Source organism: Chelonia mydas, chromosome 20 (assembly GCF_015237465.2).
Source record: "Chelonia mydas isolate rCheMyd1 chromosome 20, rCheMyd1.pri.v2, whole genome shotgun sequence".
Classification (NCBI taxonomy): Eukaryota; Metazoa; Chordata; order Testudines; family Cheloniidae; genus Chelonia; species Chelonia mydas.
The window spans coordinates 6,078,084-6,093,821 of record NC_051260.2 but is presented as its reverse complement, the minus strand read 5'-3'; the positions used below and the strand labels follow the sequence as shown (position 1 = coordinate 6,093,821).

Sequence of the window (15,738 nt, the reverse complement as noted above, 5' to 3'; positions counted from 1 at the left end):
CCCCATTCATCAATGTATCATATTCTATCTTTAATGATTTGAAACCAATGCTTTTCTGTGAAAAGGTTTGGTTCCACCAGATCAGCATTTTTCTATAAAATATGTTTTGTCAAAAAATCCCTGACCACTTTGACTGGTAACCTTGGAGCCCTCATTCCCATTGCTAATATTCAACTAGTCTTTCATGGCTTCTCACTGGCTGGAGCAAGCACCTTTTGGGGATGGCAATATTTTGAACCAACTACTTAGCATCAAGGACTATCCAAGTCCTTTCCCCCTTTTTGTCACGGAGAAGAAATTTGTTGTCTTAGCCATTGAGAATAGAGCAGGGTGACTGTCCCTGGAGCAGACTAAGATGAAAGAATTAGAACTGGTTGAAAATGTTCCATTTAAATATTTTTTGGATAGAAAATGCCTTTTCAATGTAATGGAAATTTCCACCAAAGCAAGTTCATGAGAACATAAGAACGGCCATACTGGGTCAGACCAATGGTCCATCTAACCCAGTATCTGTCTTCTAACAGTGGCCAGTGCCAGGTGCCCCAGAGGGAATGAACAAAACACTTGATGCAAGGTAATCATCAAGTGATCCATCCCCCGTTGCCTATTCCCAGCTTCTGGCAAACAGAGGCTAGGGACACCATCCCTGCCCATCCTGGCTAATAGCCATTGATGGACCGATCCTCCATGAACTTATCGAGTTCCTTTTTGAAGTTCAGTTTTCCTAGAAAAATTTCCAAAGCCGAACAATTTGGAGTTTGGGGGTTTTCAAAGAAAATGACAAAACGTTTCTAATAAGCTTTGCTTCATTTAAACTTTTTTTTTTTTTCAGATTTGGCTGGAAAATTATTTTTTTATGTCCTCTCGAAAAACGTCATTTCCCAACCCAGCTTCTTTAAAAAGTGTCTTAAATGAAGAAAAGTTTAATAGACACGCAAGAGAAGATCAAAGGAAAGATGATTGGTATAAGGCAGCTCTCCGTCAGAGACCACACCTAGGAATTTCATAGCGACAGCAGAGATGGGTCAATGGCTAAACTACTTACAGTTGCCATACAAGTGTGTGTGTCAGTCTTGCCTTCTGTTTCTTTGCATCACAGAAGCTCAGAGATCGAGTCTGTCTGTGAGACTCCACCCTTGCTCCAGGACAGATCATGCCTCCAAAATCCAGGTAAGAATCCGTTCATCCAAGCATGGATCTTACCCCTCCTGAAGGGAAAGGGAGGTCAGACAATTTCACAGTACAACCTCCCTCTGCCTCATGCCTTGAGGGGCGTTCTCCGTTGGGTCAGGGTTGCATGGATTGGAAGGGAGATGGAAGAGTGGTTGGGCTGGGTTTGGGCAGTGAGACACGCATTGCCCCCTCCTGCTTTCCCTGTAGCAATTAGAGAGAGAAGGGAATACAGCCTGGGGGGCTCCCTTTTACTGGGGAAGAGCCCTTTAAAGGTGGTAGGGACCTGGGCAGGGGCAATCATGGCAGGAGGCCAGGTCTCCAAGCCATTGGTACTGCCAGGGAGTGGGAGGGCTATGTGACAAGCTCCTGAGCAGCTGGAGGATGCACATGACCTCAGAGGGGCGTAGGGCCAAAAAACCTCCTTTCCTGAAGGAACAAACTGGGATGAAATCCACCAGGGCGTTACCATGGGACAGGGCGATCCACTCCTTTGCTAGCATGTCCCCGCCCGCCAGCGGTACCCGGAGGCCACTCATGCTCTTAGATTGCTTTGAAGTGTAGGTGTGACTTGCTCTCTCCACGACATCTTCTCCTGAGGCAGCAATCTTCGCTGGCACGTAGCCTCCTGTGGGGTAACTTGCCTCTGTCTCTTCGCCCCTCTTCAGAACCACAGGTTTTATTCATGGCCACCATACTGCAGATCTGCAGTCTCAGTTCCTCCTTCGTAGATTGTAATATTTCAGAGGCTCCTTTGAACCACCTCCGTTGATCTGCTCTAAGAATTATTTGTGGGGATTTCTCTGGCCTGGGTTATGCAGGAGGTCAGACTTTATGATCACAGGGACTTCTGGCCTTGGAATCTATGCATCTAGAAGCCTGTATAGCGATTAGCTGAGTGTTCCCATTATCCTAGTCTGTGTACAATGTATTAGACTCTACAGGCTTGATTCCCGGCTTCTGACTCCCAGTGACAACCAGAGAAATAACAGGATTAGAAATGATTCCTGGCTTGGTTCCCAGCTCTCTAAATCCTCCGGGGTTTTCCTGGTCTTGTTTGCAGGCTAGGGGGCTCTGCAGGGAAGCGTGCAATCTGGGTCTCACTGCAGTTATCACACTCACTTCACACTTTTGTAAATCACTGCACAAGGAGCAGGACAATGAAGGATCAGGCCCTAAGCATCTAGAACTCAGCCCTAGGAGATTCTTGGCTGGGTTTGACCTGCATTTCAGCCGGAAGGAAACTCCTCTTGGGTCCATTTTTAAAAAGGGGCTGTATTTCCTTAAGAGATCAAATGTGTCAATTACAGCTGAGCCCGTGGACTGTCCGTCACAGATCCAGTGGGCGTCACAGGGGGTGATTCTTGTGGGAGCATTTGTTAATGCTCTTCTAGAACATCTCTGTAGAGTTTAGGGAACTGTTAATTCATCTCCAGAACCATGTTCTGTGGCTATTAGGGGCCGTCAAAACCCGATGTCTTCACTATCCAGTTTAAGGTGGATTTGTTCTCTTAAGCCAGCTCTGCATAGGACTGAAGGCTCTAGAGGCAGGAATCTAAATACATCGTGGAGTACTGTTGCCTCCTTTCTATGAACAGGACTATTTAGCTGGGGGCGGGGTGAAAGCTCCCTGTGAATGGGGCCAGGGTTTGGGAGGATAGGAGGGAAGTGAAGATAAGTTCTGAGATTCAGTGGGCAGGAGGGAGGCAGGCAGGTCCTGGGGGTTCCTACCTGCATCCCAACACCTTTGGGCCCCATGGCACCTGCTCCAGACTCTCTGGGTCCCATTGTCACCTCTCCCAACCCCAGCACATGTGTGTTTACATGGGGAAGGAACCTCCATGGTATTTCCACTAAGGCCCCCCCCCCTCCCCCAGTTTTGCTATCCCTGCTATTTAGCGGTGGGTTGAAGAAGCAAAAAGCTAATGGGAATCGTTCTATGTGTAAGCTGAGGTTTCCAAAGACACCTAAAGGCTATTAAGCATCCAGCTTCCATTGGAGGCCCCTTTAGAAATTCCCCACCTTAATTGATCAGGGGTGCCGACAGGACTAAGAGATCTGGTTCCAACTTAAGGCAGACCATATGCTCTTGCAACACTTAGTTCATCAATAGTCTAACATCTCTTCATTTCTCCTGGATGGAGGGTAATTCTCTTCTTCCGCTTAACAAAACAAAGCCCTAGAAACCATGCTGCTGGAAAGCACCCTGCCATTGCAATGTAAACAATACCTAGTGGAGTTGGAATTTCCCCTTGGTCTGTCCCACAGCCAAGTTGTTGGCTATGGTGTCTGATCACAGACAACAGGGTTGAATTACCCTCCATGGATCATATATACAGTTTTGTTCATGAAATATGGACAGTGTTTCCTTCCTAACAAACATTTCTAATTCTGTTGCTTCTCTGGTTGTCACTGGGAGTCAGATTGCAGAGCTGTTGTACTGGCTCAGCCTGGTACTTGGACTGGGTGGGTCTCATTTGCGCCCTTAAAAGGAGGAGTGTGTTTCTGGGGTAGGAGAGATCTAGAGGGAAGAGCAGAGCAAAAGCTTGAGAAGCCACCACTAGAGGGCGCTTGGGGACAAAGAGACATTTGTGAAGCCATGTTGTAGGTTTTTAAGCTGAGATTTCTGGCCACCTGAGGGATCTGGGTAGGAATCCAGTTTCTCTAAGACCAGTTGAAAATCTCAGCCTTCAGTAAAAATAAAGTTAAACTTCGGAAAGGTAAGGGGTGGGTTGTACCCATTGTGAAGGACCAGCCACAATATCCATTGCATATGTCTGCTAGGATAGGGCCAGTTTGGGGATGTCACCTGTTCCCACTGTATTCCACAAATTCTTATTCTGAACGCACTGAGTTTCATTGGTGTATTTCAGCATTTCCACAGTTAAATAAGGATTTGGGGGGGGGGGAGGTGTTATAATGGTTTAGACACTGCCAATAAACATTGAGGCATGAAACCTTGCTAAACATTTGGCGCCTGCTATCCGCCCCACTCCTCTTTGTCCACTTCTTCAAATGTGTGCAGCTTCAGGGGAAAAGGAGGATTTTTTCTGGTTAATTTCCTGGCCTGAAATTCAGCAGGCCTGAGCTCATAGAATCATAGCAGATTAGGGTTGGAAGAGACCTCAGGAGGTCATCTAGTCCAACCCCCTGCTCAAAGCAGGACCAACACCCTCTAAATCATCCCAGCCAGGGCTTTGTCAAGCCGGGCCTTAAAAACCTCTAAGGATGGAGATTCCACCACCTCCCTAGCTAACCCATTCCAGTGCTTCACCACCCTCCTAGTGAAATAGTGTTTCCTAATATTCAACCTAGACCTCCCCCGCTGCAATTTGAGACCATTGCTTCTTGTTCTGTCATCTGCCACCACTGAGAACAGCCGAGCTCCATCCTCTTTGTAACCCCCCTTCAGGTAATTGAAGGCTGCTATCAAATCCCCCCTCACTCTTCTCTTCTGCAGACTAAATAAGCCCAGTTCCCTCAGCCTCTCCTCATAAGTCATGTGCCCCAGCCCCCTAATCATTTTCGTTGCCCTCCGCTGGGCTCTCTCCAATTTGTCCACATCCTTTCTGTAGTGGGGGGGACCAAAACTGGATGCAATACTCCAGGTGTGGCCTCACCAGTGACGAATAGAGGGGAATAATCACTTCCCTCGATCTGCTGGCGACACTCCTACTATGGAGACCTGCTCTCAATTGGGGTCCTCTTGATGCTATGATAATACACCTCAGAATATTTTGGGGAGGAAAAAATAGGAAAACGACAGTTTAAAAATGACACATGCTGTTTATTGGACATACGGTACCATACGCCCGAAAGTCAAGGGGCGGTAGCCATGAGGACAAAGAATTAGAAATCAGTGCTTCAGTTTATACACCAAAAAAGCAATCACCTTTTCCTCCGGATCACACGTGAAAATGACAGCGCTGAAGATAGTTTTTGGTTGCAAGGAGGACACCCGCATCTTAGAACGCATGTTGGGGCACAGATCTTACCTTATTATAGTGTCATGTAACTATTTTCTTTGGCTAGAACAGACGGATTGTAATTTTGTGAGGCTGCCGCTACAAATTTTCTTTTTACTGTGAATTAAATGAACACGCCCAAACAGGAAAGGGATTTCAGGCAACATATATCTAGGCACGTTTGCACAGCATGAAAATGGAAATCCCCCTTCCCATCAGCTGTGAGTGATGGATTTAACTGGGCGTGGTGATCAGACAGGTCCTGATTCAGCAAAGCGCTTCAGCTCATCTTTAAGTTCACGATTCCCATGGGAATTAACGATAAAGCACGTGCCGAATCAGGAATACGGTCTGGCCTCTGTGCTGGTCAGAACCCCACATGTGAAACAGATTGCAACCAATGCTTTGGCCAACAACCTTCCTGATTTCCATGGTAAGATCCTGGCTGAACCCAATCCACGGGGAAAAGGTGAAAGGACATGAGTGAGGGGCTTAGCTCAGCTATTTACACAATGGATTTCTAAGGGCTGCACTTGCTTTCAGTAGTTAGGAAATGTGTTTTCATTCATGCAGGGATCGCTGGGGGCCTCGTCTTTATCTGATGGATTTTTTGCTGGAAGTGGTCTTGGATACGATTTTCACGCTGGAGCTGCTCCTCCCGCCGGAGCTCAGACTTCCACTCAGGCCTCTTCCGCTTCCGGTGCTGAAATGGCTGGTCCCTCCGACGCTGAGCCCACCTCCGTAGCCAAATCCGCTGCCACCGCCAACGCCGCCGCCACCGCCGCCTACGCTGAATCCACTTCCGCCTCCCATGCTGAGACCGTAGCTGCCACCTCCTCCGGCACCTCCCATGGAAAGCCCACCTCCGTATCCTCCTCCTAGGCTGCCTCCAGCGCTGTATCCAGTCGAGGAGCTGACCACCGCTGCAAAACGACAAGCACAACAGCTGAGACCTCTGTGCTTTCCAGAGGGGAACCAAACCCAGACATCCACTTCATTTGGAAAAGCCAATGATAGGTCAGAGTTCGAGTCACTTACAGATGCTCACGGGTCCAACTCCCTCTCCTGCCAGCCTGTTAGGGAAGAGAGAGACAGGAAGGAAAGGATGTAAGTGGCGCCCTCAGCTCACAGACAGCCAATGACCGATACAGACAGATTTGCAGACATTGAGGCCAGAAGGGACCATTGTGCTCATCTACAGCCTGAGAGTCTCCTATAGGGATTCCTGCACCCATAAGTCCTGGATGAGCCAGCGCATATCTTTTAGAAAGGCCCCCAGTCTTGACTTAAAGACCTATAGCGGTGGAGAATCTACCCTGGCCCTAGGTAAGTTGCACCTTATTTCGAGTCTGAATTGATTTAGGAGCATAGGCTGGAATTTTCAAAAAGGCCTTACCTACTCCCTTTGAAAATTCCAGCTCCATTACTTATTAGAGCCAACCGGATTGGAAATTTCAGGGAAAAACTTTTTTTAAGGCCATGGAAAAATGGAAGGGGGGAGACTGGAAGTTTTCTGAATTTTGGTGAATTTTCCCTCTCCCGTTGTTCAGCCAGCTTTGGAGCCAGCTGAAATTTGCCCAGTGTCCGGATGAGATGTTTAGGTAAAACATTTAGAGTGCGGATGAAAACAATGGAAAAGGAGGGACTAGTCACCAGCCCACCTCACACATATAGTTTTGTCAGCTAGATTTCCAGCCTTATGAAAGCTTCCAGCACTAGGATTCCCATCTTTAAACTCTGAACATCAGTCAAGCATCACACATCAGTCTCATCTAATCTAGCTCACAATACTCACAGTCATGGGACTGCATTTGCAGCACCTTATCCCATCTCTGCTCCAATTACAGCGGCATTTTACCTATCTTCTTCTAATTACTGGGACATATTTCCAGTGTCACTCGCAGTGTGCTAGGAGCTGTGCAAACATGAAGGAAGGCACCTTATTTGCTCACACGAAAAGTTAGCCTTTGTTCCGTCCCTCGTTGCGTGTATGTCTACGCTGCAGTTGGGAGGTGTCAATGCTGCATGTGTGATAGACGTACCCAAGGCAGCTTTGATCAGCCCAGCTTATTAAAAATAGCAGCGAAGCCACGGCAGTACAAACTAGCCGCTTGAGTCCAAGCCTGGGTGTGTACTCACATGTGGAGCCTGTGTCACTGCCCAGTCAGGGCTAGCACGGGTTCTGCAGTCACACCTCGCCGTTGCTGGGTAGACATACCCAGAATTATGGGGTTCCAATCTCGCATCCTGCACTCGGGGGAGCAATTGGGCTGCTCACTTGCCTCAGGGCTGTGGTTGCATTGCATCGTGTACCCACCTGCTCTCCTCTCCTTCCAGCAGCTTCCTGTAGGTGGCGATCTCGATATCCAGCGCCAGCTTGACGTTCATCAGCTCCTGGTACTCCCGCAGCTGGCGGGCCAAGTCTGACTTGGCCTTCTGCAGGGCATCCTCCAGCTCAGCCAGTTTTGCTCGGGCGTCCTTGAGGGTCAGTTCGCCGCGCTCCTCGGCCTCGGTAATGGCCGCTTGCAGGTTGGCGCACTGCAAACCGGGAACATTGAAGTGTGGTTATTATTTAATGGGGTAACCAAATGTGAGAGTGAAAGCTCACTCTGGGCATGTAAGCCCATGTAAGCCTGGAGTAATAAACAGATCACTGAAATCATTAGCATGAGTCCCCTTTGTGCAAATCAGGAGTCACTCCACTGAAGTCAATGGATATGATTCTCTTTCGCATGCACAGGTGCAAATCAGGAGTCACTCCACTGAAGTCAATGGATACGATTCTCTTTCGCATGCATCAGTGTAAGTCAGGAGTCACTGCACTGAAGTCAATGGATATGATTCTCTTTTGCATGCTCCACTGTAAATTGGGAGTAACTCCATTGGGTGTCATTCCTCTTTTGCTTACAGTACTGTAAACCAGGAGTAATTTCACTGAATGGAATGGGCATGAGACCCCTTTCACTTACAGTGGTGTAAATCAGCAGCCCCTCCATTAACGTGAATCACATTTTGTAAGTAAGGGGCAAACAGATATGTACTCAATATCAGTGATTCTCAAGCTTATCGGCAGTGTGTATTGCATCTTGGGTAGAGTCCCTCTGGCTAGATCCTCAGCTGGTGTAAACTAGAGCTGCTTTACTGTTTTTAATAGAGGAAGAAAGAGGAAGGATGGCCCAGTGGTTAGAGCACTAGCCTAGAACTGCTCCATGGACCACCAGAAAGTTACCACTGAGAGTTAGAAGAGTTGAGTGAAAGGAGGGGCCAGTGGCTAGAGATTCGGGAGAGACATGAGCTATCATGGTAACGGAGGCCTTGCAAGTGTGAGTGCTTGGTATGCAATGCACAGCGTCCCGTGCACGCTTCCTTCAGGCTGGCATCACTATTTCTTACAAAGCGAGAGGACCCTCAACCACCTCCCTGCTCCGAACCCATCAGCCGAACCCTTGTTCAGCGCACAAGCTCCCTCCTGCCCCCAGCCTGTGCTTCACGCCCAACCACTGGCTGGCCCCAGGTCACGAGATGCTCCACCCTACCTGCTTCTTCACGTTGTCGATTTCATTCCGCAGCCTGTGGATCACCCGGTTGATCTCGGAAATTTCGACCTTTGTGTTGCGCAGGTCATCACCGTGCCGCCCGACGGAGATCTGCAGCTCCTCAAACTAAATATTCAGACATAAGGGTGCGGAGGAGGGAGAACACAACCCATTACTTACTGCAGCTTGAGGAACTGGATAGTATCCATTTAAATAGCTTGGGAGCCCTATGTCTTGTACTTCAGAAGCCACCAGACACTAGCAGGGCAAAGGTGTTTGTATGCAGCTGGGCCTTGTGTGTTCGTCTAGCGTTAGTAATAATCGTAGGACTTGGAACCCAAATGTGTTTCCACTTATTCTTAATGTTGCGTCTAGAGCAAAGACACACTTGTAATTACTACAATAAAGAAAGCATTCCCAGCCTTGCACCCCAAGGACTATAGACACTGTGGCCTAGTGGTTAAAACAGTAATGTGGGAGTCACGAGACCTGGCTTCCAGTGCTGGCTCTGCCACTGACGCTTTGGGCAACCAGTGTCAAGTCACTTAAACGGTCCTTGCCTCAGTTTCCCCATATTTAAAATTATACTTATCCACACTGTTAAGTGTTTTGAGAACTAATGATGAAAATCTCTGCAGAGTCATTTACTATTGTTATTACTGTGTGCAATGAGCCAAATCCATTCCTGGTGTAACTTAAGAACGGCCGTACTGGGTCAGACCAAAGGTCCGTCTAGCCCAGTATCCTGTCTACCGACAGTGGCCAATGGCAGATACTTGAGAGGGAATGAACAGAACAGGCAATCATCGGGTGATCCATCCCCTGTCCTCTACTCCCAGCTTCTGGCAAACTGGATCATTCTAAAATGTGATCCTGTACCCGTCAGAGTCAAGCATAAAGCTACCATGGTGCTATGTGAGGAACTGAATGCAATAAGAGGAATAAAAAAAGCCCAGAACATTATTGGCCTTCAGTCCCACTCATGATCCTGGTTACTCACCTTGGTCTGGTACCAAGACTCCGCCTCAGCTCTGCTCCTGTTGGCAATCTCCTCGTACTGTGCTTTGACCTCCCTGATGATACTGTCCAGGTCCAGGCTTCGGTTGTTGTCCATAGACAGGACGACGGAGGTGTCGGAAACCTGCTGCTGCATCTGGCTCAGTTCCTAGAAGATACGCAAAGCCTGGGTCATTTGCATTGTATGTAGAGCTGACACCCGTGAGGCAGCTGGTGCCCTGAGATCCCTGCCCATTCTGCTGACTACTTGTGTCTCTCTGTTTCCTTGGGCTCCCCTGTCTGTCTGTCAGTCTCCGCCTTTCCCCTCTTGTTTTATACTTAGATTGCAAGTTCTTTGGGGCAGGGGCTCTCTTTTTGTTCTGCATTTGTACTGCACCTCGCGCAGTGGGGTCATGGTCCGTGACTGTGGCTCCTAGGTGCTACCGTAGTGCAGCTAATAAGTGATCATAAACAATGTTAAGCAACAATTTTTCATTCAAAATGTTTTGATTTTTTTGGTGTGGCCAATTTCAACCTCTAATAAAACCAAGGTTTTTTTTTTTTTTTTTTCCATTTTGATTTAATTTGAATTAAAACCAACATTCCTTTTTGGGGCTTTTCAAAAACCGAACCCGAAAAGCAGAATGAAACCAACAAAAATGTTTGGAAATTTTACCATTGAAAATTTTGATAAATACACTGACGACTATGAGGTGCCAGGTCCCATGTTAAAGGGGACCATACAAATACCATAGATTGGCATCAGTGCCTGGTGCGGTAGGGTGGGGAACTCTCTAAGTTTCTAAAACAGTGGGGGACAGCTGCTTACCGCTTCATACAGAGCTCTCAGGAAATTAATTTCATCTGCCAGCGCGTCTGCTTTCGCCTGCAACTCGACCTTGTTCATGTAGGAGCCGTCTACGTCCTAAAGGAAAGAAGACAAAGGTCACGGACATCCTGACGAGCTACAGAGTCAACCAAAGGGCGCTGGTGACAACAGCAAAAAAACCACCTGTCCGTTGTCATCAGCCTTAGCAGAGTGTTATTGCCTAAGAAGTCACTCTATCGTGATGTACAAGTGCTTTTAAAGTGTGTGATTAAAGGGCAAGGCCGGTCCCGTCTTTTGTGGCCATGGATGGTCCTAGGTGAGCAGAACTGAGGTAGTACCACTTGGTGCGGGAGGGGCAGTGTTGTGCCAATCGGTGCGGGGATGATTGGGGTGGGGTGTGGGCAGAGGGATAGGAGGGTGAGCAAGGAGAGTTACTGGGATAGGGCAGCCAGCTCTCAGGCTGGAAAGGGACATCCTGGTAGTTCTGACTGCAGTTCCTACAGCAGTTCCTGGGTAGCTGGTGCCAAGTGCCTTGTGCCAGCCCTTCTCAGCCCCGGCGACCCTGGATTTGGGGGTGGCAAAGGTTTAGGGTGCAAGAGGGTAAGGGCGGGGCTACTAGATTTACCACTAGGCATAGCCACCAGCCACTGTTTTCCGTGTAACGAGCATGCAGCCAGCAGGGAAGAGGCCTTCTTCCTCTCGGCCCTGAAGGGGTTTCATTTCCAAGGTGAATGACACCATACCAATTTACTCCAGCCGAGGACCTCGTCCACAATGTATTGCTAAACATTCCAGTGCCCGTTTGAGCTGTAATTCCCAGACGGGTCCCGGTCGAGCAGAGGCTGGGGGGGTCCACAGCTCCCACTCGTGCTGGTTGGACTTTGCGGGTACCACATGCCTCTCGGACTCAGGCCCATGAGTGACACTGCTCTACTCACCTTCTTGAGCACTACAAAGTCATTCTCTGCAGCTGTGCGCCGGTTGATTTCATCTTCATATCTGTTGAGAGAGAGTGCTCGATCAGGACCCATCCGCTTGAGTGACTAGCGGAGAAGGCACAGACCCTGCCTTGAGTGCAGGGGACTGGACTAGGAGATCTCTCAAGGTCCCTTCCAGTCCTACATTTCTATGATGCAAGCCACTCCTATTCCAAATGATAGGGGCCATGGGGAGAGGGGGAAGGATTTTAAATCCAGAGCCGTTAGGGGCCCAACTCTCACTGAAAATCAATGGGCGCTGGGTGCCTAGATGCAACCTGTGCCTATGAAAATCTCGCCACTGTGTCTCCAAGCTTAGCTAGTGGTACCAGGTCTGGTGGTAGCAGAATCCACATCGTGAAGTGGCTAATTGTAGCATTTCGCCTACAACTGCCTGAGAGGGAAATGGTCCAGTGTGTCGGGTGCAGGCACATGAGGTCAGAAACCTAAGTTCAAATCCTTGCTCTGCTACAAACTTCCCTTGGACTTTGGTGGAATCATACATTTTAAAGTGACTTAAGCACTGGAAAATGTTAGCCTTCATGGCTCCATGCCTCCATTCCCCATCTTTAAGAAGGACACTAGCACTGCTAGTGAAGGGGTGTTAAGGTAAATACGTTCACAACTGCGAGCTGCTCAGATGCTGCGCAACCTGGGGCCATATAAGTACCACCAATTTTCTTTAGCTGTGGCTTGCTGAAAGAAGGGGTCTACATTTGAAAAATAGTGCAGAGATCAGAACGGACACACTTGCTTAAAATCTAGCCCCAGATGTAAGGGTACCTACTGGTTGGTTACTCACCCGAAACCTGCACAGAATTACCCACATGGTTAACTTTCTGCATTCTTATTAGTCCCTGCTGAAACCAGTGGAGCTGCCCACCAGGCATCAAGTTAAGCATGTGGATAAAATCTTTGCAGGATTAGGGCCCGTTATCAAGTGTCACTAATTGCTTTAGATGCGACTGCCATGGAAATGCCTGTGAATACATCATAAATCAGCCTGTCTATCTAACTGTACAATTTATTCCAAGATCTTTTAGCTGGAGTTTTGCAAAAGCACTTCGTTATGCTAAAAATATGCTTCTGTGAAACTTCATGGCTTAGGGCTAAATCAAAGAGGCAGGGTGGGTCTTGGAAAAATAGGAGAAAGGAAGCATTATCTTGACCGTGCTGCGGCAAAGGTGATCTGGATGTCTCCAGAAGGCTTTTGCCAACTCTGTATCTGATTTGGCATGGGAATGAGATGAAAGAGGCAATGAAGAGGGATTTGAAATAAGACACAGTCTATTTCCCATGTAGTATTTCCATCCTCCGGAAACCATAGTATAATGAGTAAAATAGACTGTATTATTTTGGACCATTAAAAAAGCCAATGAAAGATACAAATACAAAAAACACAAATGAATACTAGAAGCCAATTCATTCCATTCCATCATGCCAATATTATGTGCAGATTACTAAAAACACATCTATCTATCTAAACTCTTCTGATCCTCAAGTGTAATTTTCTCAGATCTGCACTTTGCCAGTCTTGCTACCTAATGCTTTATAGGATGCAAAGGTTAAGAGTGTCTTGTAAATATGAGGGATGGAGAGAAGGCATTTTAGATATGGGGTAAAATGTTCAAAAGCGCCTAAGTCCTACTGAAAGCCAGTAGGATTTAGGCACCTAAGTACCTGTCACTTTTGAAAATCAGAAGTCAATGGGTCTTAGTTCTAAGTGCTAGGTCACTTTCTGAAAATGGGACTTAAGCTTCTAAGTCACTTACGGTGCTTTTGAAATTTTTGCACATCAACTATACTTGTGAATATGAATTTTAAAAGCCTCTGCTGTTTAATTTTTAACAAATCAGTGGGTCAAATTCTGATGTCAGTTACGCTAGAGTAATTCCACTGACCTTCAATGGAGCTAGAGCCAGATGCTCCGAGATCAGAATCTGGCTCAGTGTATGCATCTGCTTTGAGTAGCAGCAAGTGCCACGTGATGCCCATGTAAGGCATTTTGATGCTCCATACAGTATGAAATGCCTGGCTTGGTTTTTCATGCATACCAATAGCCTAGATTTTAATGCAGACTTTCTTACTTGTTCTTAAAATCCTCCACCATGTCTTGCATGTTCCTCAGTTCTGAATCCAGCCTTCCTCTCTCCCCCAAGAGGTTATCTAGCTGCCTCCTGAGGTTATTAATGTAGGCGTCAAAAAGAGGCTCCAGGCTCCGTTTAATGGTCGTCTGGCCCTGTTCCTGCAGTAGAGTCCATTTGGTCTCCAATACTTTGTTCTGTTGCTCCAAGAATCGGACCTGGGGGAAAAACAGAACCCACGGGCAGGTGCTTAAACCCATTCAAACAATTCACAAAACCACTGAGGAGAAAAGGGTTGATTTGTTCAGTTCAGGGCAGAGAGTGAGAAAAAGAGAGAGAGAGATGGGAGTAGGGAGGATATGACAGGTACTTTTCATATAGGCATTTTGGGACCAGGTGCCAGATTTTCAATGGCATTTAGGAACCTAAAGATGCAAGCGGGATTTTCAAAAGAACTTAAGCAGGTTAGGCACCTACTCGGGTACTTTTGTAAAGCCCACTAGGAGCCTATCTTTAGGTGCCTAAATATCTTTGAAAATCTGGCCCCAGATTCACAACTACTTCAAATCAATGTAACGCTATTGAATCCAATGGAGCTCCACCGAATTACACTAGCGGAGAGTTTATCATCAAGCGAAAGGCTGAGAAGGATTTTTAAAAAACAACAGTTTATTGTCCCCGCAGCATGAAATGGAGATTTAAGGAAAATTCCTGGTTTTTAAATCAGCGATTTCTCCTAATACTAATAATCCACTGCCTGTGGATAAACCATGGGGCATACAGAAATTGCCCAGACAACGCATGCTCATGGAAAAGGGTAGCATTCAATTTTTTTTCTTGAAGACACTGAACAATCCAGAGAAGATACTTTGCAGCCCGTGGATTCAGGAGAGGTGCTCACCTTGTCAATGAAGCTGGCAAATTTGTTGTTGAGGGTCTTGATCTGTTCCCTCTCCTGCACTTTCACTTTCTGGACCTCCGGGTCGATATCCAGGTGGAGCGGCGCCAAGAGGCTCTGGTTGACGGTCACTTCGTGGATGCCAGCGGGTGGGCAAATGGGAAACCCAGGGCCACCCCTTCCACCGAACCCAGGGCCACCCAACCCATAGCCACCGCCAGCACCACCCAACCCATACCCACCACCTCCACCGAGAGCAAAACCACCGCCTGCTCCAACACCGAAACCAATTCCAGAGCCTGCTCCTCCACCAAAACCGTATCCACCACCACCAAATCCACTCCGGAGACCTCCGCTGACGGTACTGTAGGAAACTCTTTTATTTCCACCTAGGCTATATAGGCTTCTGCTTCCAAAACCGCCACCGCCACCACCTCCAAAGCTGCCAGCTCTTCCTCCTCCGACCCGAGAGACAGAGACCGAGCTGAAGCTGCTTCTGCCACCACCACCACCGCCACTAAAACCTCCACCTATGCCAGCAGAACCTGAGCTGAAGGTCTTGCTTCCACCCCCGCTTGTTGATTTTCTCATGGAGATTCGACTCATGGTGGCTCGTTCAATTGAGAACGAAACGAGTGGGGAGCAAAGTGCGGGAATAGAAGCTGTGCTGCAGGGAGAAGAGCAGAGAGCGAAGGAGATGGAACCCCTCTGAGGTGAGAGCTGGGAGCCGCTTCTTTTATCCGCTTGGAGCACTTGGCATGGGATGCAGAGCTGAGCCGCTGCATTCATGGGCTTGACGTACCTTGCAGCGACTTGTCTTGTCAAACACACCTAGGTAGCCGCCTGGCTCTGAAAAATGCATTGTTTGTGGGCAAGAAAGTAACGGAGTGCACTTACTTGCCCTTGCACAGCAGGGTTGTTGTTTTTTTAATTAAACAAGATTGTAGGCCTGATTCTGAAACACTGACTCATGAGATTTGGCATGAAGAGGCTACTCCTGTGTGTCCGGACTAGTCACTGGATCATCCACTATCACAGAGCTAGCGTCTGTAAACGACCACACCAGCTGCTCTATTAACGTGAACAGTACAATTGACTTTAACCGGTAAAGTTACTTCCATGCTCAAGTCTTTGCAGGGCTTGGGGGATGGTTCTTACATTGCAAAGGGGCTGCACGTTCTCATTGCAGAGGACATGATACACAATCTGCTTAGAAATCTGCATACCTAAAGACACCAATAATGCCAGTTTCGGCTATTACAGCACTGGTGTGCAAGTATGTG

General features: G+C 47.7%; 1 protein-coding gene across 1 annotated transcript; it reads right to left on the bottom strand.

Moving 5' to 3' along the window:
* Window positions 1–4,936: 4,936 nt before the first annotated feature.
* Window positions 4,937–15,506, bottom strand: LOC102930420 (keratin, type II cytoskeletal 5). The gene is made up of 9 exons (XM_007058528.4): window positions 14,459–15,506; window positions 13,561–13,775; window positions 11,435–11,495; window positions 10,497–10,592; window positions 9,672–9,836; window positions 8,672–8,797; window positions 7,453–7,673; window positions 6,174–6,208; window positions 4,937–6,058 (listed from the first exon to the last, which is right to left on the bottom strand). The coding sequence occupies exons 1-9, from the start codon at window positions 15,242–15,244 to the stop codon at window positions 5,730–5,732; spliced, it is 2,034 nt and encodes a 677-aa protein (XP_007058590.4). The 5' UTR covers window positions 15,245–15,506; the 3' UTR covers window positions 4,937–5,729.
* Between the last annotated feature and the right edge of the window lie 232 nt (window positions 15,507–15,738).

Excerpts from the sequence above, each read along its gene's own strand:
- LOC102930420 (XM_007058528.4), bottom strand. The coding sequence starts at position 15,244 with ATGAATGCAGCGGCTCAGCTCTGCATCCCATGCCAAGTGCTCCAAGCG. Across the intron at positions 13,776-14,458 it reads TTGCCAGCTTCATTGACAAG|GTCCGATTCTTGGAGCAACA; the intron begins GTGAGCACCTCT and ends TTTTTCCCCCAG. Across the intron at positions 9,837-10,496 it reads TGAGAGCTCTGTATGAAGCG|GAACTGAGCCAGATGCAGCA; the intron begins GTAAGCAGCTGT and ends CGTATCTTCTAG.